Below are 23,020 nucleotides of genomic sequence, written 5' to 3' on the forward strand. Positions count from 1 at the left end.
TTTTTAAGCGTCAAAGTGCATGACTTAAAGCCCCAAGTCGCATACAAAATACACCGAATGCGAGGTGCACTCAACGACAGTCATGAATACATGAATACAATTCTTTGGTGATTTCTTCGCGGAATCATTCGATTGGTGAATTATGGTGTCTTGCTGCGCTTTCGGATGCCTTGAGATGATCACTGAAGCGGGTGAAGGCTATGGTAATGCTCCTTGCTTTGCAGAAAAGAAAGAGAATTCCTTCTTTTTAAATTCGTTGAGATTCCTGATGGATTATGCCTATAAACTTTGAAAAATCTAACTAGCTGTGTAGCACTTGAAATTTGTACGCTTTTAAATGATATTAGCTAATGGATGTGTTCAGGATGTTAGTCTTTTAATGGAGTGATCCTTTATTAGACACCATTTAAAAATGTTGAAACATTTAAATTCAAAAATGAATGAAAACTATTTAAAGGAAATCCGTTAACAGAATTTTTTTTTTTAAATTGTGGGATGTTTTTAAGTCAAAATTTTTTTTCAAATATTTTTGTATTTTAGTGATGGGAAGTTTGAAATAGAAGGTACTGCAAGAGTTTTCCGGAATTTGAAGTCTGAAGAAGTCTTGGACTAGTTTCAGGGTTAACCTATGACATCCTAAAATACAGTGCGCTGTCTTTCTGCTGATTGCTAGTTTGTTTTGTTATATAATTTATAACGTTGTTTATCAAACATATGAGGTTTGGCTTAATAAAATATTAATTTTTAGATTTTTAAATGATTATACAACGAAAAATTAAGATTTGTTCAAGAGTAATGTTTTGAACAATTCTAAAATGTTTTCTTTTCGGAAGTATTCAAGCAATTCGGAAGTATATTTTATTTTCAAAAGTATTGCAATCAAATTCTATGGAGAAAGAGATGTTATATGGAAAGCTGTGAGTGTAGTGCTGCAGTTGTTAAAACGAGTGATTCAGTAAGAATTAAATAGAAAACATTTACCATTTTTGGAATTTTAATTCAGATATTCTTTTTTATTTCATCATAGTTTGATTGAGGAACAACGAAATTCAGAACCAATTCGAATTGATTCACTTTTGATTGCAAAGTATAATTTAGCTGACATTTGGATTGACTTCCATAGTTTTCCCAATCCGTATAATGGGCATTGATGAAGATCATGAAATACTGTGTAGAAACGATCTTTTTGATCTGGAGATAATTGAGTAGGACATGGTTTAAGAATTATAGATAGATAAGTTTTTAACAATTTTTTTATAAAACTGGCTTACTACCACTCGTTAAGAGTTCGAATCCAATTCTAATCAATCAGTCGCTTTTTTGCAGTTCACAATTTAATTTGACTAATTTTAAATGACTAAATTTTAATTTGACTAATATTGTTACCATTTTACAGTAGCTGACTTAACGATATTAAAATAATACTAGTAAAGTTTAAAATCACTTCGAGTTGATATGCTGCCCGCCGCAATTGTGGAGGATTTGACTCTACCGTTAGAAGAAGGTTGATTCCCCTCCGCCGCTACTGTCCAGAACGCATTTATTTATGGCAGAATTTCTTAAATTCGGTCCATCTGCGGCACTTTTTTTCAGCGCAAATACATTTCTTGATACCATTCTTCAAAGACCTTTTTTTTGTACTCTCAGACTTAAAAATAAAGCAAGCAAAGTATTTTTTTAATTACTCCTTTTTTTTTTTTTTTTGCAAAATAAGAATAAATGGAGATTTGCAACTATGGGAATAATGAAATCCATACACAGAATCCTATAATCATATTACGAATGGAACTGTGATTATCAATTATCACATAGATTTGTGTTGTTTTATCCTGCCGTCACGTCATTTTCATTATAAACACTGTCCAGTGGTTTCAAAGATTGTTTTGGAAGGATGCACTTATATGTTCGTGCTACATAAATGTAGAATGAACTGTCGATTCGTAAAACAAATGTCAATCATTTTTATCATTTTATTTTAATAAGGTATTAAAGGTGACGATCAACATTAAATATAACTTATTAGCATTCAAATTTATTTAACCTCTCAGTTGATGGATGTGTCCTGTTTGAGAAGCCATTTCAATTCATGTGGGATGCATCAAACACTCTTTATTCGAATGACCCATTTAAATATCAGAAATTCTGTTATTTGATTTTTGAGACAGGCATATCATTGGGATTAAATTTTGGGTTCCTGGCACTGAAAGATACATGCCATAATTAAAAAAAACCGTTCGAAAAATGATAAAAAAATGAGCAAAACGTTCAAATTATTTCTACTGCCCAATTAAGGTGGGAATAAGCAATTTCAAAGCTAGTTTTAATTATAATTATTTTGTGCAAAAAAGCGTGAAGCCTGGCAATCATCCTCATCTCCAATTCCACGAATTTAATTATTTTACTTTCCTATAAATGTTAAAGCAATTTCTAGAACTTTTAGTTCAATATGAAGAAAAGAAAAATTAACCGAAAGAAAGCCAGGAGAAAGCAAAATGTATAAAAATGGTATTCATAAGTTGTTAAAGAAAGAGAGATAAAATATTGCCACAAATAAATTCATTTGTCTTCTAAGAATTAATTATGATCATCTCATCAAGCTCACGCATTTATGGAAAGTTCACGAGCATAAATCAGCTTACTTTGTGCTGCGGCATTCCGAAAAAGAATGGGAAAAAAGTTGCAGATAGAAGGACGCATGCAGCGAGTAAAATAAAAAAAATAAATAAACGAAATTCGCTTTGCATGCTCCGTAGATTTTATAACTCCGATTTATTTTTTTTTTTTTTTTGCCAAAAAAAATTGTACATTTCGTTTCGGTAACTGTCTGTTAATTTATTCTTCTTCTGGACAATAAAGGAAGATGGCGGTGCGCTTAAGGAAATGCGTTCTTCTTGCTTCCACAACGTCGAGAGGAAGAGTCTTTTCGGGAGAGACACCTCTTTTTGAATTCAAAACGCTATTATTTCAATAAAGGAACGGATATTCTCAATTATGAGGACAAGGAATAAAAATGGAAGGGGGAAAGTTTCTGTCAAAATGTGCATAATTTCTCAACATGATGTAAAAATTCAAGGTAGCGCAAGTGAAATTATCAAATTTTCTTAAATTGAAGAGAGGAATTTGGTGAAAATTGTCCTTGCAACTCTTTAAAAATTGTTCTGTTTTGCTTTAAGTGACATTAATCCAAAATATTATACTTCAACAAAATGTAAAAATGTCCATTTTAGAAATTACATACTTCGACAGTTAGAAATAGAAATTCTTATTAACAAAATTTATTTTATCTTAAATAGCAGAAAACTCTAAATACCGGAATGAATAAAGAAACCAAGACTGATTTTAGAATTTAGAAAATTTCATTGATTTCTCTTAGAATGAAAGATACAAATGGTACCTAAAATTTTTATGCTTACCACAAACGTTATCCGAAAAACAGGCATTAAGCTTTAAAGCTTTATTTATAACAAAAGTATTTCTTGCATCAAATTTTTTCTCTATAATTTCTACTCTTTGTATAATTCGTATTTTTTTTTAAGTTTTTCAACTCTTTAAACTAAACAAATTTTTGTTTGAATATTATTTTTCGTTTGGACGTCTTAGTTTTCTACACTTAATACAAGACACACGTACTATGATTGAAGGTTTTAATTCAGGTATTGTTATTGCATTGATGTTGACCATCTATCATTGCGGTTTGTCATCGATGACCAATATTAATTCAATATAAATACAAGATTTTGTATATAAAATTTGTGTGGAAAAAGAACTTATCACTATTTGTTCCATTTCCTAAATAATTATACGCCTATAATTTCTAATGAATTGTTGAAAAATCGAAACTTTTATATGAATCTTGTTCAAAGAGAACCAGCCCATAAATTTTTATAGGCGAACAAATAAATCTGGGAAAGCGCATTTCATACAGATCGCTATAAAAGCGAATCAAACGCGTCTCAACCAAACCTTGATCCCAAACAAATCCAAATTATAAAATGCTGATGATGAGGAATATGCTTAAATATGTTCTTTCACTAGAGTATCTCAGATTCTAGATTCAGTCCCACCGAAAATCACTCATGTTGCTTATGAAAGTATGCATCATACTTAAACTATTTTATTCAAATCAAATGTATGAGCTAGTCAATAAACAACACGTATATTCTAACCTATTAATTAATTTCTGATGCCTACTTTTAGATATTAGCCTTATGATGAAATCTGCTTAAATTCACAACAATTGAACAGTTGGCATAACAGCTTTCGTCAAAATCATTGCTGGCTAGAAAGCGCGAGACAGAATGCACAGAGTTTAAATGCGCCTCTTGCTTTCCAAAGGCTCACACACAGAATGGATGAAAACGCATTTCTTTAACCATTGTGACATGAAGATGCATACTACTCTGTGGCGGATGACAGGAATATATTTCATGGCAGGTCGGCCCTTCCACGATAACTGAGCATATCATTAGCGCATTTCGCTTTTTAGCGGGTGAACGCTTGAGCAGCGGCCTGGAGTGACTATTTGAAGAAACTTTTTGTCAGAAGCACTGCCCATTATTTCTTGCCGCCAAGTGAGCAGGAGGGAATGAAAATATTATGCAGCGCTTGTGAAAAAGTCTCGTATAATTTCGAAGTGTCTGAGATTATATGAGGTGGAATTGGCGGTGACTGCATTTTCTGAGGCTCTGATTCCCCTCACCCCCCCCTACAGAGTTGGGCGGTTCAATACTGTAAATATTTGCAAGTAGATTCATAATGCTTTAACCCTATTATTTAGTGACTAAGCCAAATTAAAAATTCTATTAAAAAAGATCGAGAGGAGGCAAACTACAAACAGATGCTAATCTAAATAGAGATTTGATTCTCCAATTAAATAGTGTGCAACTTAATTCTGCAATTAAGTACTGTGGCTCAGTTCGTTTCAGCTTCTAAATACGGTATTTCATGCGGACTGCTGAAGTAATCAAAATTAAAGTGATTAAAAAATGCAAATTTTGCATCGCATATGAGAAGTCCTAAGGAAGAGTACAATGCAATTTCAGACTAGACTAAAATAACTTTGTAAATTTTTTATTTAAATAAATATATATTTTGACGCAAAAATGAACGGTACTTTCTCTGTCTGTACTCAAGATCAAAAAATGCTCATTGGCAGGAAAGTTCCATGCCAAAATATTACGATTATGAAATTCTTTTTTCACTTTTCGTTTAGATATCGCGATTTTATTCAAAAAGAATTTTATTTTAAGTTTATACTTTTATAATTATTATTTTTGGCACTATTATGTCCGTCAAAAAAGTAGCTGAATATTGCCCGTCCTCCAGGAGCTAATTATCAGATTTTAAAATTGAAGTTTTCTGACATCCGATAAAAAGCGTCTCAAACGTCATTGCAATCTTTGTTTAAATAGAGGGGAGAGGAGCGCCTCCATGTTAAAATCGTCTTGGCTCAATTGTTTTGAAATAGCAACAACTCATTTGGAATGCAAATTCAAATTATCTAGGTTAAATGATAAAAGGTTTCCATTTGAAAAAAAACAGATTTTGAGTTACGAGCAGTTAAAATGAGCAGTTGAGTTATGAGCAGTTCAGGGGTCCTAATGTTAAATGGAGTTCGGCATATCTCTAGAAACGTCAGATTGATTATAAAAATTTTGTTTACATTGAAGTGCTACTTGGCACAAATAAAAGTTTTTTTTGTTTTGTTTTTCAAATTTAAAATAATATTTAATCATTGAAATTATATCTTGAAAATCATTAAATAGTTTTCGAATCAAAAAAGCTCAGACTGAAACTCCAATTTTCTTAAAAATTATTAAATAGTATACAAATAAAAAAAAAGCACAAACTGAAACCATACAAAATTTCCATTCTGCATTATAAAGATTATACTTTGAAATTGCGAAGGGCGTCGAATATTATCACTTCTTACTCTTTTCAAGGAGTCAAAGCATTTATGTGCTGAGTTATGAAAAAAATATCACTATTAAAATATGGAAATTTTGATAGTATTTTAGATTAATAATTGGGTATTAATAATGTTAATGGTTTAAAAAGGATTATAATATGGAAAATGAGGACAATTAATTCAAAGAACAAATTCGATTTTCTAGCTTTAGAACGAAATTTTTTAAGTGAGTATATAGCTGAAAGGATGAAAACTGATGTGGATTCAGAAAGTTTTTAAAAATCTTTGTTTTATAAAATCATATAATAAAAAGGAATTTTTTAAAAAAATAGTTGATTCAGCCAAGTGCGTTCAATAATGCAGTTTTAAAAGTATGATGAAGTAAAAATACAAGTAAATAAAATAAAAAATAACCGATGTATGAATCAAATTTAAAAATAAAATTTTGTTCGCAATTTTTTTCCAACTGAAATTGTGAATTCCGCATTAATATTTTTCGTATCTAATATTAATTTTTGTTCTATGAAAGTTTTATCTGGACAATAGTATAGCATTTATGAAAGAGTTTTTTTCATAACAATGATGTAGTCACCAAATTTTTCTACTCTAAAAATGATTTTGAAGCATCGTTTTTCATTTTCTAATAAATGTTTCTTCAGGATACTGCAACATTTTTAATTAAATCGTATAAAGAAGGATATGATAAATTGCTTAATCATACAGTCTTCCTAAATTTAGATTTATATACCAGGAATACGGAAATAAACAAATATTTATATCCAAGGTTTGTTTTTACACAAGGATAGAACATTAAAAAAACTTTTGTTAAATCTTTTTTCCCTTGTCATAAATGAAGAAGAAAATAGGATTTTGTAATTTTAGACACACATTTCAATATATGTTTCGAGCAATTTTTTCGAGTAGATAAAAAAATTCCAACATTGAATGAATGAATCAACTAATTAAATAAGACAATGATAAAAATAAATTATTTTCTATATTTGTGTACGTTGAAAATGCCTTATACGTCGATTTTCCTCAAATTGCATAAAATTTCTCATTCGGAGGTTCTAGTTATGAGAAATGGTTTGTAAAATAAGAAAAGTTTGATATTGGAAAATTTGAAGATTATATGAATTTCTTTTATTGTGACGGGTTATTTTTGGTAAATTGAAGGAACAACTAAATTATACATTTTATTTGGTTTTACCATTGCAAACAATAAGATGTGTTTGCATACTTCAGCTCATGTTATATATCTTTCATATCAGTTTGTATATTTTGTTCAAAAGTTTTTTTTTTTTTTTTTAATTTGAAAATTCTTTATATTGCAGCTATTTTGAAGGGAAAAAACAAATACCTTAACATGACCCTCAAAGTTGAATAAACCAGAAAATCTATAAAAAGTATAAAAACTACTTCTATTATACTAAAACTACGTTAATTGCTTAAGTTGCACAAAAAAAAAAAAAAAAAAAAAAAAAATTCTGATTTTAGAAATGTTTAATATTTAAACTTTTATGATGATAGAAATTAATTTTTATTTCAGCTAATAGATTACAATTTCTCTAACTGAATTAACAGTCAACATCGGAACCAAACAATCACTCCGACTTCATCTTTATTTATGATTGATAAATATTTATATTTGTGTGATAAAATGTAGCATGAGATAAACAAAATTAAGAAATATGCAAAAATATAAGAAAAAAAACCATAACAGTCATAACAGTTATACTACTTATTGAAAATCTTTAAAAGGAAAAAAAAAATACCATTTCATAATATCGCTAGATAAAACCATATAGCTATACCATAACCTAATATTTAATAAGATTTTTATCTTAAGATATATATAAGATAAGGATATATATAAGAAGATATAAGATATATATATATATATATATATATATATATATATATATATATATATCTTAAAATTTTATCTTAATATATATATATATATATATATATATATATATATATATATATGTTAATAAAATCGTAGAAATTTTAATTACTAATCAAATATTGTTAAAATATTTTTCTTTAACAAACGTACAAAAGTGCTTGAAATGTATATTCAATGTTTTAATGGACGTTCGGAACTGAATGTGCTTCTTTCTAATGTGAATGATACTGAAGATGAAAAGTCTGTGAATTTCAAAACCACCATTCATACAGAAGACGATGCTTGACTCTTAGAACTGGAATAATATTTTATGGACGTCCCATTATGGCAAAATGAACTGTGTATATCATTTAACGTGTGTTATGTTTTGATGCATGTGACGTAAAACCTTTTGAATTAGTGTAGGATTTATTTCAAAATTTAATTGGTGATGTGCATTTATTATGTATCACATGTGCATGCATTGATTCCATTGTCTAAAAGTTATATTAATTCAAGTCACAAAATTTCTTTTTTTCTTTTCAAAAATTTAGATTCTTCTTTAATATTTGGTGATGCATCAGATAATATTTTTTTAACAAATCCAGAATGTGCAACGGATTTTGTGTCTCGTGATATAGCTAAATAAGCAATAAAAAATCTTTATTTCACGAATGCATTTTTAATTTTCAACGTCATATTCAATAATATTAGGTAGACAAAAGATTACATTTGTCACGATGAATTTTCATTTGGGTATTATTATCAGTGACCGATTTCAATTTGAAACAATATGAAAAAAGTTTAAAAAATATAAATACGACATTGTTGGTATAATCCGTTGTCTTTTAATGCGTATTCATTCGGAAGGATTCGTAAACACAAGCTCATCGAAAACGATGTGCGTCCAGAAATATATGCTTTTTTTACATACAAAAAGGAGAAACGCTAACGGAACTGCATATCAAATGCTTGCGAACAATAGATGGGTCTAAGCAGTCTACTTCTTCATGACGTGACACTCATCACGAACTTCAAACACCGAATCGTGAATTTTAAAACTTCCCCAGCAAAGAGCCCTTCTTGTCTTTTCACACATCGTGATTCAAGCGTCTATAAAAACAGAGCGTGTCGTTTGATTCCCCAGCGCTTTACCATTCTCTCGAAGGTGGCGCTTAAGTCGAATAAATGAAGCGGTGCGCTTCCGACATACAATTGAATGGCAAGGCAACAGCGATATAAAAACAGTTCTAGACGGGTTTAAATGCCAGCAACTTTTTACACCCACAAAAAAAGTACAAAAGTTATACGTATGAAAAAGAAGTGTCGAATGACAAAACAGAGCGTAACAAAAAGATATATAACAGACAGCTGTATAGAGGGAGAGTTGCTGAGGTGAGATTTAGAACTCCAGGCTGTGCCGTGAAGAGACTTTAACCTAAGGAAAGACATGCTTAAAAAGTCACATGAAATTTGTATACCCCTATTCCACCCAAACAGGTTTTCATTAAGAAAAAGTTATGGGTATGTAGAGTAACCTTACGTCGAAGGAGAAGGATTGATATTTCCTTTTGAGAAGGAATTATCATACGACTTAGGGCTATCTATGAATCTTAGTAAACTTCACTGCATCAGTAAATTGTGGATAGTGCACAATTTACTGATGCAGTTATAAGCGATCTCATAAAAGTTGAAAATATTGTATGATTTGTATACGCTTTATTTTTTTCTTTTAGCGAGAAGGAGACATTTAATGACTCACTCGAATGCAACTTCCAATTTTCAAATTTCTGTATGTCTCAATATTTTGGTTTAATTTTGAAAATTGAAATATTAACCCATATAACCTCATTCTCTCCGATCATATTTTCCAAAGCCACTAAAAGTTGGGTGGGGATATCTCTGTCTTCTCTTCATCTCAAGTTATCCATTTCTAACACCCAATGCATTTCAAGAGAGAAAAATGTAATAATATGAAAGTTAAATAATGGTCTTCTCAAACATCATCAGATCTCAGTTTATCTTTCCAAGAACATTTTTCTGGTTTGCCTCTTCTAACAAAACGATACACGGAATTTGTGTTCACAGCTTAGAATATAATATAGTATAAGGAAATGGTTAAAATTTAGATTGGCAACGAAACATGCTCAGTATTTTCTAAACAATTTTTTTTAATAAAGGTCAGAAATCCCCTGCTAATATCAGCAATTTTTCATCAGGTACAAATCACAAACAGAGAAAATGTGCAGAGTTTTTCAAAGAGTAGTTTACGACCTTTAAGCGAAAGTCGAACACACAGATCAAATTCAGCTTAAATTAGAATGTGAGTTTGCTATTGCAATCGGTGACCACTACACAGACTTGTTTGTCAGTGGATTCAGCAAAACTGATGATGCTCTAGATAAAGTGTGGAATACAGGTTTAAGGGAATACCGATTCCTAACAGCGCAATAGAATTGCATCAATGACATGTCGCATGCATGCAGTATGACAAATACAATGGCAGGTAGAAAGGGCTATCAACAACAAACCATTGAAATACTTAAAATATTCAAAGGAATTGATGTCTATATAGCTTCGCATGCTGTTATAAGTGAGGCTGCAATGCTGTACTACGGTAAATTTGTATTCCATTACATCTGCGCTGTTACTTTTACATCACTCACTGGCAAAGAGCACCAACCACGTTGTAGCATTTGACACCTGTAGTCTGTTGTAAACAACACTTACTTTTTCTTGCTTCATTTTTCATAAAACGACATTTTTTGGACAACCTAACTATCCATGTAAAAATATGCATAGAGTGGGACAGCGAAATCAAGCGAATTTCAAAATATGGCCACAAAGTATCCGGATTAATATTAAGAAATATGAAAGATGGTAAATATTTCATGTACTTTCGCAAGCTATAAGAACATCTTCAAGTTGTTGCGAGTTATTTACCATGTAACGAATATATTGGATAAAATGTTCAGGGACTTTTTCATTTTTTCTCATACTAAATGACCAGAATTTTGAAGGAAAAATATCATAATTTATGAGTTAGATTGGGATGTTAGGATAAAAGAAAGCTGTACAGTTATGTTCCTCATTGTCATACTCCATTTTTAGCAAATAGTCTGTATAGAGAATGCACATTCTTATCTCTCCAGAATTTACAAAATGTTGTCTCGCAATTGTTATCACAATACAAGATAATGATTTTTTTTAATGTAGCGATTCCGAGATTTTCTTCCCTCACGGAACTTATTGAATTTGCAATATTATCCCACTCTTTGCGTATTACCAGCAGTCTATGAAAAATAGCCAACTTAGCTATTTGATAAAATGGTCAATATTTATAGGCAAAATATGGAATAGTTTGATTCCAGATAGAGGCTTCTCTTGATATTTATATAAAAGCATCAAGCTAATAATTTATATATGTTATGATTATTTTGCATTTTAAGATGTCTTTATTAAATTTAAAATTGAAATATACATTGAATCTGTCCGATCTCTTTTCTTAATAAAGCATTTCAAAGAAAAAACCTTGTTATGTAGCATTCAAGGCAAACAAAGTTTATTATGGACAACACATATTTTAATTGAACTCATCACAAACCATAAACTCAATGAAACAAATAATAGTCAGAAATGATTTAAATTCTGTTCTCTTTTTCCAGAAATGAATATATTCCATGGAAGCTACTGGCCAAAATGTTTCTCCGGTTGCAACATTATTTAAAAGGTTGCAAAAGATCCTCAGCACGATTTCATTCACAAACGTCATTTCTCCTCGTCTTTTCCAACTTGTTTCCAAACTCGTAAAAACACCTAACGGGATATTTCAAGTGAATGAACTCTTACAGATCGTCTTCCTCATTCAAATAACACTTGCTGTAAAAAAAGCTGTTTCATACCTCTGGAGAAGAGGCATTGTTTCCGTGTGGCTTCACACATCGAGAGGTTTGCGGTACTCAAGAGGCGAATCTAAACACTTGTGATTTCGTAAAAGTTATGCTGGTGTATCGGCATTCATCATTATCATTTTTATAGTTTAAAAATTTGAAAGAGATTCAATCCACATTTTGAATGATGGCATCTCAGGCAGATGGTGCATGCCATTCCTATACGTTCCCCTCATGTTCGAATGGTTGGTTGGTAAGGCGATAGTTTACTCTTATGACGTATTGTCGAATGGCAACGATCCAATGTAAACAAATCGCTGTACGAACATTTCATGCCACTTCACTGAACGCTGTTTCAGTTGCACTTATAGCTTATTAGAAATGTTTTGGGTAACACCCCTCCCCATTTTTTACTAAGATGAAAGAAATTGTAAAAGAAGTATAGAAATGGGCGTCAAAGTTTAATGGGTCTGGAAATAAGCTTCAGAGAGGTAATCATTACGGATAATCATATGCTACAAATATAGTTTTTGCATTATCTTAAAACTCAAAAATATTACCTTGTAATTATATCAGTTTCATTTCCGTACAATGTGTTTTATATAATTTTAATTCTTTTCATGTAGTACACAGTTTTTAGCAGATTTTAATGTATTAAAATTCATACTCATCTATTCATTCGCACGTTTTTTCAGGGCTAAAATAATTCCTTCTTCGACATTCAATCCGAAGTAGAATTTCCATTTCCACTTTTATTTTATAGTGGGCACAATGTTTTCAACTTGATTTATTCAATTAAATTCATGTTTTTCCTATCTTATCAAATAAGAAGGTGAAATTTTAAAAATCCACATTAATATTTAATAGCTCCAAAAGTTAATAATCTGGATGTCACCAGAGGTGGTCAGTTTCGTAGAGAGACGATGAAAGGCCGTTTCAGATGGATCGTATTAAATTGGAATAATTGCGAATGTGAGGGAATTGATATTATATTCTTGAGAAAATTATTAAATCCAAAAAAATTATGGCAGTAAAGAGATTTAAATTCTATCTTTGAGATATTAAGTATGCTTAATATTTCATAATCTGAAATGAGGCAGTCATTCTTCAAGCAATTGATCCTTGGCAGCTAACTTTTAATTCTGCAGTTTGAATTAATCATGATTGTAGGTACTCAAATCTAATCTTAGTTTGTGCATTCGTGAAGGGAATTTCAGGGCGCACTTCAGGGGGGTCATAATTTCATAGACGTGTTCAGGTTACAAGGATATTATCTAACCCAATTTCCAAGCTTCTATGCCACATCAGCATGAAATTGTGTTATCTATGACAATAAATGTAATGTAACCTGGACCCAGTCTTCAATAAAATTAAATTCTGAACCCATAGTATTCTAACACCGATGTTGCAGCCTTGTTACCAAACGACGCGATACCTTTTGTATTCCCAAGGAACAGAATATATTATTTCTGGCATACAACGTCATTTTAATTTCACAAACTCATCACTCTAGTCAGGTTAAACTATATCACTAATAGAATAGCCATTTATGAAAACTTGTTCATCTGAAACTGTATTTAACATCATTGAATATATTAAATAACTTTTCTCGAAAAAGAAACTTTGATACACATTCTATTAAAACATATTTTCGAACAAGTTCTTTAAAGAACGTTCTGGAAGGGGATGCGTTACTTTATATCCTCATGCTTCGAAAGCCTTCGAGAAACCTATTTGCTACTTTCGAGACGATGTCTCAAAATTCATTCATTACTTGGAATGAGCTGCAGACATATGAAATTAGCCTATAAAACAATGGCATCTGCTATCAGTCAATGGTTATGACTCTGCCGCCAACAAAATGCAGTTGCTGACTCCAGTTGTTTTGTACGTAAAACGCAGTGTCATTTCCAACCTTTTTTTTCCATATTAGAAAGCATGAAATTATATTCACTTAACAATATCAATATGGGATAGATGGAACTTTTCTTGCATTCCAAAATTTTCTCTCTCTCTCTCTCTCTCTCTCTCTCTCTCTCTCTATATATATATATATATATATATATATATATATATATATATATATATATATATATATATATATATATATATATATATATATATAATGAAGCAAATAACTCCGTAAATGATATGCATAATTTTTTTTTACAATATCTTCAATTGATCATTTACTTTCACTGACAATAATGCTAAATTAATTTAATGTCCTTACATGTATATTAAATTTTAGTGCTTAAATTTTTTTTCAACCAAAAGATCTTATGTTTCAGAAAGACTTGTAATATACTGAAGACGAGTTTCTTACTACAATAATTTTAAAATTAAAAAAATTTTCATAATGATTCAAAGATTTTCTTAAATCCTCGCATTCATTACAAATGGTCACAACTTTCTTATTCATAGCGACATAAAGAAGAAGAAATCTTGAATGCAATGCAGAAGGAAGCCTGAAGTTATCATGCTCACAGTTATGAAGCCTGAAGTTATCATGCTCACAGTTATGAAGCCTGAAGTTATCATGCTCACAGTTATGAAGCCTGAAGTTATCATGCTCGTATTATATGCTCACATGTATAACATACAAGTAGATGTCCAGTCTACTAGAGACGCTAGGAAGCATATTCATAGATTTTTATGTGCGCTCGATATCCACATGCTTGTTTTTCATGTGTCTGTCTAAATATTTTGGAACAGTTCATCGCACATTCATTCCATCGGGATTTGCTGTGGAATTCTATTCCGTGTCTGCTTTGGGTGAAATCGGCGATGAATTGAAGCTCTGCATGGGGGAATAGATTACCGCCTGGATGACGCCTGTGTGACCAACAAAAGTCACAGAAGGAAAAAGTGTGACCAAACAAACAAATTTGAAGTTTATTCCTATATTATGCTCTAATTTTTTTCTTTCTACCGTTGAAGGAAGTTAATCCATTAATAATCACTACAATAGATTTCAATAATTCTGTATTATGCGAATATAATACATTTGATGAGAATGAGTCACCTGCTAGTGTCGAGAAAGCATGGCTGCTCTTTATAAGCTGTCTGGATCGTCCAGTCCCAATTTCTATGCATAGCTTCATTTGGACCTGGTCTAAGCTTGTAAATATATATGTATAAACATTTTTAGTCAAATATTTAAATACATAAATTTATTACACGAATCAGGTTCCTGATAGTGATGGCATCAATTTTGGAAACAAAGATCCAATAAGTAATTTGGATGACAGAGCAAATAAGAATTTTCTTGAAAAGAAAAACATTTTGATTGTCACTTTGTTCTATACTTGCTATTGCTCCATATCTATAAGATAATCGATTGTCTCCTGCTGTGCTTCTGTGTTGCTTATGTTTGCGTAGTGGGATGGTGAATCAATGAAGCCCTTAACATTTCGTACTCTGTTTCGATATCGAAGTGCTCTAGCTTATATCCTGCAACACACTCCACATATTCCAATTGTTTCTAATAGCACTGATTTCATTTACTGTAATATCTGTAATACGCTAGAAATTCTTAAATCAATTTTCAAGCATTTTTTATTCTGCGTTTTTTTGTTCAAATTTTTATATGCGATTGATAAAACTTTTACAAGTGCCATTTTATGCTTAGAAAAAAAAAGATTCTAAACGCGCCCTATTTGATATTTCAGAAAACAACCGCCCCAATGGACTCATTCAGGTGGAGATCAACAACGAAGAAAACAAGAGCAGATCGGAGGAGAACAAAATCGTCCCTCCCACTCCCAAGACCGAGAGGAAGGAAAAGAAAGATTCGGATGACGATGACGAGAAATCCCTCGAGTGGGTGAGTCGAGTCCCCTTCTTTACTTTCAAATTAACCGCGTCTTTCAGAGTTTAATAATTCTTGGTAAAATCTGCTAACTATAAAGCATTTTCCTCTGTCGATTTGGTGGACAAAATATGAATTATGTGTTCATTTATCATATATTTCTTAAGCATTTGAGATATATGTAATTATTAAAGCGTAATCTGCATTAAATATATACAGTATTTTTTTTCACTTATGCTAAAAATTGCTATATCAATGTTTTATTGCTTCTACAAGACAAAACTGGAAATAATTTAATGTGCATTTCAATGCCTTTTCTATGCAAAGGCAATTCATATTGCCGTTCTTAATATTGCAAAATACTCGCAAACATTAGGAAGCTCGCATCTTGCAAACACGGCAAATTTTGCATAGTAGAGAGTTACTAGGCAAATCCTAAGTACATCTTTAGAACATACAAATATGTTTTTTCTCGCCTTCCTCTTGTCATCATTTTCGAAACCAATTTACGAGAGTCACCTCGGTTGCCCATAGAAGCACATTTCATCATTGTCCCTGAAATGGAAGAGATCTGAACTAACATTTTCAAAATAGGAGCAGAATGCTAAAAATAAAATGAACGTAGTTCTTTTTTTGACATTCTGTAAAAAAAAAAAAAAAAAAAAAAAAAAATGAAAATCCATATTGTTTCATATTGAGAAGGAAAATGGATAGATTGTATCCCAACCCAGCCTCATTTACATTTACGATTTATGATCATTACTTGACTCATTTTAGAGAAAGTTTCAGCCGGTGCAACTTTCTCAAAATCGGAGCCGAGCGCACGAAACAAAATGAATGTAACTTTTTAGCATTCTGCGAAACAGTCAGTAAACAATTGAGAATCCGAGCGCTTTGTGACTTTGCATGAAAACGACTGCCGAAGTCTGAAACTTTCTGTCAGGTGCCTGCATTTAAGATTTTAGCGTCGAGTTTCGCACTTCTGTCTTTGGTTGGTGCAGTAGGATCTTTTTCTTACCTTGCAGCATCTAAAGGACTGCCTGGAGAAATTGGCCATCTACGATGCGGTGTGGATCCTTTCGAAAGAGGACACTTTCTATCAGGTGTTCTTCCCTTGCGAGGGGCCGGGCATGGAGTGCGATTTTGTGCTGCAGTCCATTCAGAACAGGGGTATCGGAGAAAAAGGACTCTCCACAGTCGGGTGGGTACTCTGACTACCATATTATTTTCTAGTATTTTGAATTTGTTTTGTATTTTCTAATATTTTATGTTTATTTGGAAAAATTTTATTTATTATTATTATTGCCAAAATTCTTTGTTATCGTGGTTTCTTATGTCACAGAAATGCGTTTATAATACGTTTTTGCATTATATGAGGGAATGGTATGTTTTTAATAATCCGTGGGTGATATTGCTTATTCTTTCTTTCCGTCAATCAGTAAGCGCTCTCTGAACCATTTTCCGCGAGTGAGTCGCCGTGAATTGATAAGTATGTACAAGCGAAAAGAAAAATGCCTTTTCCAAACAGATTTTTTTCATAAGCAATTTTTGTCTTCCATGAGGAAAGAAATACGGGAGAAGACGATTTTTGATTTTTCTGAAGTTTTTTCTGAATCCATTTCTTATAGAGCGATATGTTTTATCATCATTTTATTTATTATTTTTTATATAGCTTACAATCTACTTCCTAAACAAATAAATCAAGTGGGGCCACTTTAACGAATAAACTATAAACATATTTCTATATAAGAAGTAGGTTATTTTTAGGCAGATTTGAGATTTAATATTTCTCAAATCTCAAAATCATTTTTATAATGAACAGCATAGAGCTTCATAAATTGTGAGCGTAACTTCCTATATTTGTCATCATTAACAGCTTTAAAAACTCCCTTTATTTAAAAAATAATTCATTAAAACGTATTTTATAATAATTTTGAATAGACTTTATCTTGATTTACAATTGATGAATGTAGTATTTTCTTAGTTTTTTTTATTATAAGACTTCAAAAAATGTATCCATCTAAAAAGTATTGCTATTGCTGCTTAAGAAATTCTGGTACAATGCAATTCTATAATAAAAAGTAACACTTTTACTTAAATCTTCGACATAATAATAAAAAATCTTTGCTTTAAATCAAATTTCAAAAGTTTATGTGGAGTTATTGTAGATAAATTCTACAATCGAAGAAGAATTATTCTAATTTTTTGTTAACAAATGACGCTCTCAATTGATTCTTGGTTGTTATTTGCAGAAGCATCGTTTTAAAATTTTACTTAAATTGCACGAACTTGGTCTTTGAAGATTGACCATAGAAATTCTATTCTTTCATGCTTATCGCACTTAAAATTTCCGATTTATACTTTTCAGGATTATGCCTTGCGATGTTTTCTACCGGGACTACGGGGAAGAAGAAGAAGACCAAGGAGACGAATCTGATGCTGAAAAGTGAGGATTATACCACTATTCGCTACCATCTCACAGTATCAGTTGCATCATTGTCATGGGCACATTCATTTGAGGGGAAGTGCAATCAATCTGTCAGGTTTAGTTGATTTAGGATGATCAGTTGTCAAAATCATGAGACTGTGGTCTGTGACATCTTCAGATACTTCTGAATAGGGAGAGACCCATGAAGCAGCCTTCCCTTCCCAAGCAGCATAGCCTATTGAACAATATTATATTATATTATTCAGTATCCGATATTATTTGTGGAAAAGCAAACCAACACTATAAATTTAGAAATGTACTATTTATTAAGTAATAATTGTGTGAGTTTGCTCTCTGCTGTAAACATAGTTGTTGAAAAGCATTTTTGTGTTGATTTGTGCTATTGCGGAGAAATCAAGTTTCCAGGATACTCGATACGTCAAGCTCAGCTAAATGATCCGATCTAGAATGGAGTCAATTCATAAAAGGTCACAATCACATGCTAAACGTAACTACGTATGAAGTCTATCTGTATCTTTGGCTGCATTCCATTTCTACCTGTCAGATGTGTTAAAGGCCCTCAAATGAAATTGCACTGCTCATTTTATTTGTGTCGCTTGAAATACATTCACTGAACTCAACAGAACTATTTAGTATTATTCTTCAAATGATGGATTTTTATTGCAGGAAATATTGCCTTCTTTCATTTCAACTGAATCTTTAACATGTCGTTACGTTTTTATAATGAAATATTTTTTTAAAAGCTGAAAATGGTTTTGAATTTCATTATTACATTATTAATCTTATTTTAATCTAAAAATAATTATCCATACTTGGTTTTAGATAGAGAATAATGAAAAATTCCTAATATATTTTTCAGTATATTCAAATTTTTGTATATCGAAATTTCTATTTATCGCGAGCCTTCAATTTCATTCAGTAGAGGCTCGACTGTACGTAATTCCAAATTTTTTAAGTTCTCAATCAACTCAGAGTAATACTTGATTAAAATTTTGGGAGGAAAATGTATTTCTTTAAATTGTAACTTAAACTGTATTTTAATTTTATTTTTTTTAGCGGAGAAGATCAAGAGAAGAAGGGAAAAGGTTTTAAAGCCATGCAAAAAGAATTTCTGAAATCTGTAACTGCTCGACTTACTGTGGCCCAGGTGAGCACAATTTCAATTTCTTTTTTGCACAACGGGAATATTATCATTGCTATGCTGTGAAAAGAAACTCTCGTTTTAACATACTCTTCCAAATAAAAACTAAATAAAGTTCAGAGGAAATGGCCAGCAAGAGTCTAGTTGCAATAGGAATTTATTTACTTATTATCATGGCCTTCGGGCGGATCATAAGCCTTTTAACATTCCGTCTACGTTCACTGTGAACGTTTTATTCCTGAAATACGATCTGGAATATCAGAATACTCTCAAACAATTGACGATTAAAAGTGGTAAACATTCTAACTGAAAATATTGGAAATGTACGGATGTCGTAAAGTCTCTTCGATCAGTTCTTAAAGATATCGCATTAGCTGCCTTTTTACCCTTTCTTTTGAAACATCACAGCACTACTCGAGAATTTTTTTCATATTTACAGCAATATAAAATATTTCTCATTTAATTGCTTAAGGTGATAAACAATGTTTGATTTTTTAACATCTCTTATGTGATTTGCCACTTTTAATTTTCCTTTTTTATATATACATGCTATTTTCTTTTTGGGGTTGAAGAATATTTATTGCTAATTAATATTTTCAACCTACTCATGCTTCATTTAATCATGGATTCTCGTGATTCAAATACGGGATTTAAAATATCAGATTCATGGAGCGTCAAAATGTATGGTAACTACTTAACGCATATGTCATCTAAACATATAAGTAATTGTTGTAATGCACGGCACAATACTCATAAAAACTGCTATTTCGCATATTATTTTTTTAGCATTTTGAGGAAATATTTGAATAACAAAAAAAAATGCTTGAGACATTTTTCAGATTTTAGCTGCAGTTATGCAACCAAAGAAATTATGACCATAAAAAAAAACCCTTTCAGTTTTCCAATACAAAATTTCTACATTTAATTAATTTTTTTAAACTGCATCTTCAATGCTCTTTATAGTGTAAAATTTTTCCAACTCGCTAGTGTTCGTCTATATTTGCTAAGTCACCAAAAATTGCATTTTCTGATGATGTTAGAGAAACATCAATTACTTTAATGTAAATAGAAAACGTTATTGATTAAATTAGACGGAATTTCGGTATTAATTCAAAAATAGGATCGAAAATAAAAATGATAGTTCGAGAGTAAGAGGAGGTAGAATTTTATTAATTAAGAAAATATGAAGCAGTAATAACCATCTCAAATAGCAGAAGAATCTTTCTTAAAATTAAAAGCAGCAATTGCACTGTAAACAATTCATTTTAAATTTGATCTGTGACAGATCGGTGTACATTTATTTGTCCTGAACACATGAGAAAAAATAATTATTATTTGTCCCTGTGTTAGTTACAATTTTTTAAAAAAATATTTTATTATTTTGTCGTATTGTAGTGCGCTATTTTTTGGCTCCGAGTTTCTTGTTGTTGTTTTTTTTATTATTATTTTTTAAATTTCGCTTTGTTATTAATTACAAATTAGTATTTATATGAATGAATATCAAATGTTAGCACAGTTATCGATTCTTGCCAGCGTTTGAAGAATTTTTCTATCAAACACTAGGTATTATTAGATATTTCATTCAGCAAAACTAAAAAAGAAAAAAAATCTGTTTACTTGGAGCGATGGGAAAGAAAGAGAAATTCGGCCGAACGAAACTGAAACATAAAGCAGTTGAATTCCTGAGTTATCGTTCATGACTTAACAAATCGATTCCATTTGATGGATATCCGAGTAGAGTGCTACTTTCGGTATCTGCGGTGAAGAGGCTGCTGATAAGTTGATTAAAAAGTTGTATTAGCTAAGTTGAAAAATGAATAAATTTGTAATAAATGTAATTCTATGAATTATAAAATATTAGAACATCAGTATGTGCTTGCGATGAATTACTAAATAATTATTAATTAAATCAAAGTATAATTAATTATTTATTTGTAATCTGTTGGAATGTTAACAATTTATTTCACTGCTGATGTTACATTCTTCTTGACAAATTTTATGAAATAATCATTTTTGATATCTGAAGTTTAATTTTGTTTTTATTATTTAATTTTTCATAAATTTCATTTAATGCAATTTTTTCAGCATATAAATTTAAAAACTAAATAAATAAAAGCTTATATAGTTTTGCAAAATTACTAAACAAAAAATAAATTAAAATAAGCCATAACATGTTGATAATTTTTTTTAAAAAAAATTGAAATATAAAATTAAATTGATTAGTTACTTACAGAACAACCTCTTCACGTGAATTGCCTGGGGCCCCAAAATGCTTAAAACTGACTCCTGATATATATTCTGAAATGGATTCATTCATTTTCTACCAATTAGGTGTTTAGTTTCTATTAAGAAATTTTCAGTTCGTTTTAAATTATTAACTTTCCAAATTGAGAAAATGACCAAATCGGCACGATATATGAATGCTGCTGATGCTGAATAACTGATCAATTCAGTTTTTTTTAAAAGAAAATACAACTAACTTCGAAGGCTATGTTTGTCGTCGCCTGTAAGAGCAGTTTGATTGCTTCTGTTTTGACTACAACTTCAATAACTTCATATAATTTATGTTTTTAATTTTTCAAGCACTGGAGAAATATGTTTTCTGAAATTCCTTAAAGCTCATTTTAAGCTTTAGATTACTGGTAAATAAAATCTCCTTCTTTTAAAAAAGCGGGTTGTGTTGGAAAAGCATTCCGAAAGTCGGACATTTGCGCTTTTCAAATCATTGGAAAATAATGTCATCCTTCTTCGACCCCCTGTGGTGTTTTCTCATGCGTTTCTTCATTCGTATGAAATGTAGCTATAAGACATAAGATATATTTTGTGAATTAAGAAGTAAATCCATCTTGTATCTTGTACATCAATTTTGTGTGTGACGGGAATTCCTAATGGTTTAAGCATAGCATATGAAAGCATATCCATACTAAACCGTGTATAGTAGAAAAATTCTACTGCCAAAATTCAATCGGTACGGTGTGTACCATTTGTACCGATTCATAAGAAGAGGTGTGAGAATCATTACATGGGCTTTAGGGAGAGGCATATCATTGTTTTTTATATTCTTCTTTGTGTTTGCTTTCCGGGAGAGATAATGGATTAAATAGAGCCATAAAGATCTTTTTAATTGAAATACATCATTTGAAGGAACGTCTGCGAAAATTTATGAAATGCTTTTTTTGCAGGTGGTAGAAAGAGTAAAAAATGATGGCTCTCTATCTTTCGATTTCATCATGTTTGTCTTTATTGCCAGGTAAGTAGCTTTACAGTTTGGTAACTCTTCCCACCGCATTTAGCATTGGAATCTAGATGAAAAGACCGCTCAATTCATGTAAGCTAATTTTAAGCAAAATGGCAGTTTCATTTCAATGTCTGTAAAATGTTGTCGTTTTCTATAGTTAGCAATAATATCAAAATCGATAACACTAGATAGCATAAATCTAGATGAATAGAAAATCTGATACGTTTAGTTTCAAAGCTTTATTTTTTTATTGTGATTTGTAAATGGAATGCTAATCTTAATTGCAATGACCTCAATAAGTTATCATAAGAATGCTTTTCATTCACTATGAATGAATGAATTTCTTTACAATGATTAATATAAATTTTATATTTAACAAAGTATTTGAAAGGTTTCAGTTCTCGGTAAACTGTTAAACTATAAAAGCAATGCAATAAGAAAAGCAATGAAATTCATAGCTGTGAGTTCGGTGTCATTTATAATTTTTCATTTCTTTTCAAGTCGGCCAAAAAAAAAAAAAAAAAAAAAAAGAGGTATTTCAGTTACATTGAAAATTCTTGAAGATTGATCCAAAACAGAGTTCTGAGATCATTTGTGCTATTAAATCGATTACTATATTTGATTTTTTTTTAAAGATGTTATTGCCTATTAATAACTTTATTCTGATTTCATTATTTTTAAAGAATAATTTA

The 23,020-nt window shown here is 30.9% G+C and overlaps 1 protein-coding gene across 2 annotated transcripts in view; it reads left to right on the plus strand.

Annotated features, from left to right (window-relative positions):
• The window catches only part of LOC129963216 (uncharacterized), a 126,211-nt gene that overhangs the window by 67,071 nt on the left and 36,120 nt on the right, over positions 1–23,020 (plus strand). For both annotated transcript variants that reach the window (XM_056077404.1, XM_056077403.1), the window contains exons 2-6: positions 15,361–15,515; positions 16,526–16,701; positions 17,869–17,946; positions 19,006–19,096; positions 22,273–22,340. In XM_056077404.1, coding sequence (XP_055933379.1) covers positions 15,361–15,515; positions 16,526–16,701; positions 17,869–17,946; positions 19,006–19,096; positions 22,273–22,340 — 568 coding nt within the window. The remainder of the gene's footprint in view (positions 1–15,360; positions 15,516–16,525; positions 16,702–17,868; positions 17,947–19,005; positions 19,097–22,272; positions 22,341–23,020) is intronic.

Source organism: Argiope bruennichi, chromosome 3, assembly GCF_947563725.1.
Source record: "Argiope bruennichi chromosome 3, qqArgBrue1.1, whole genome shotgun sequence".
NCBI classification, from domain to species: Eukaryota; Metazoa; Arthropoda; class Arachnida; order Araneae; family Araneidae; genus Argiope; species Argiope bruennichi.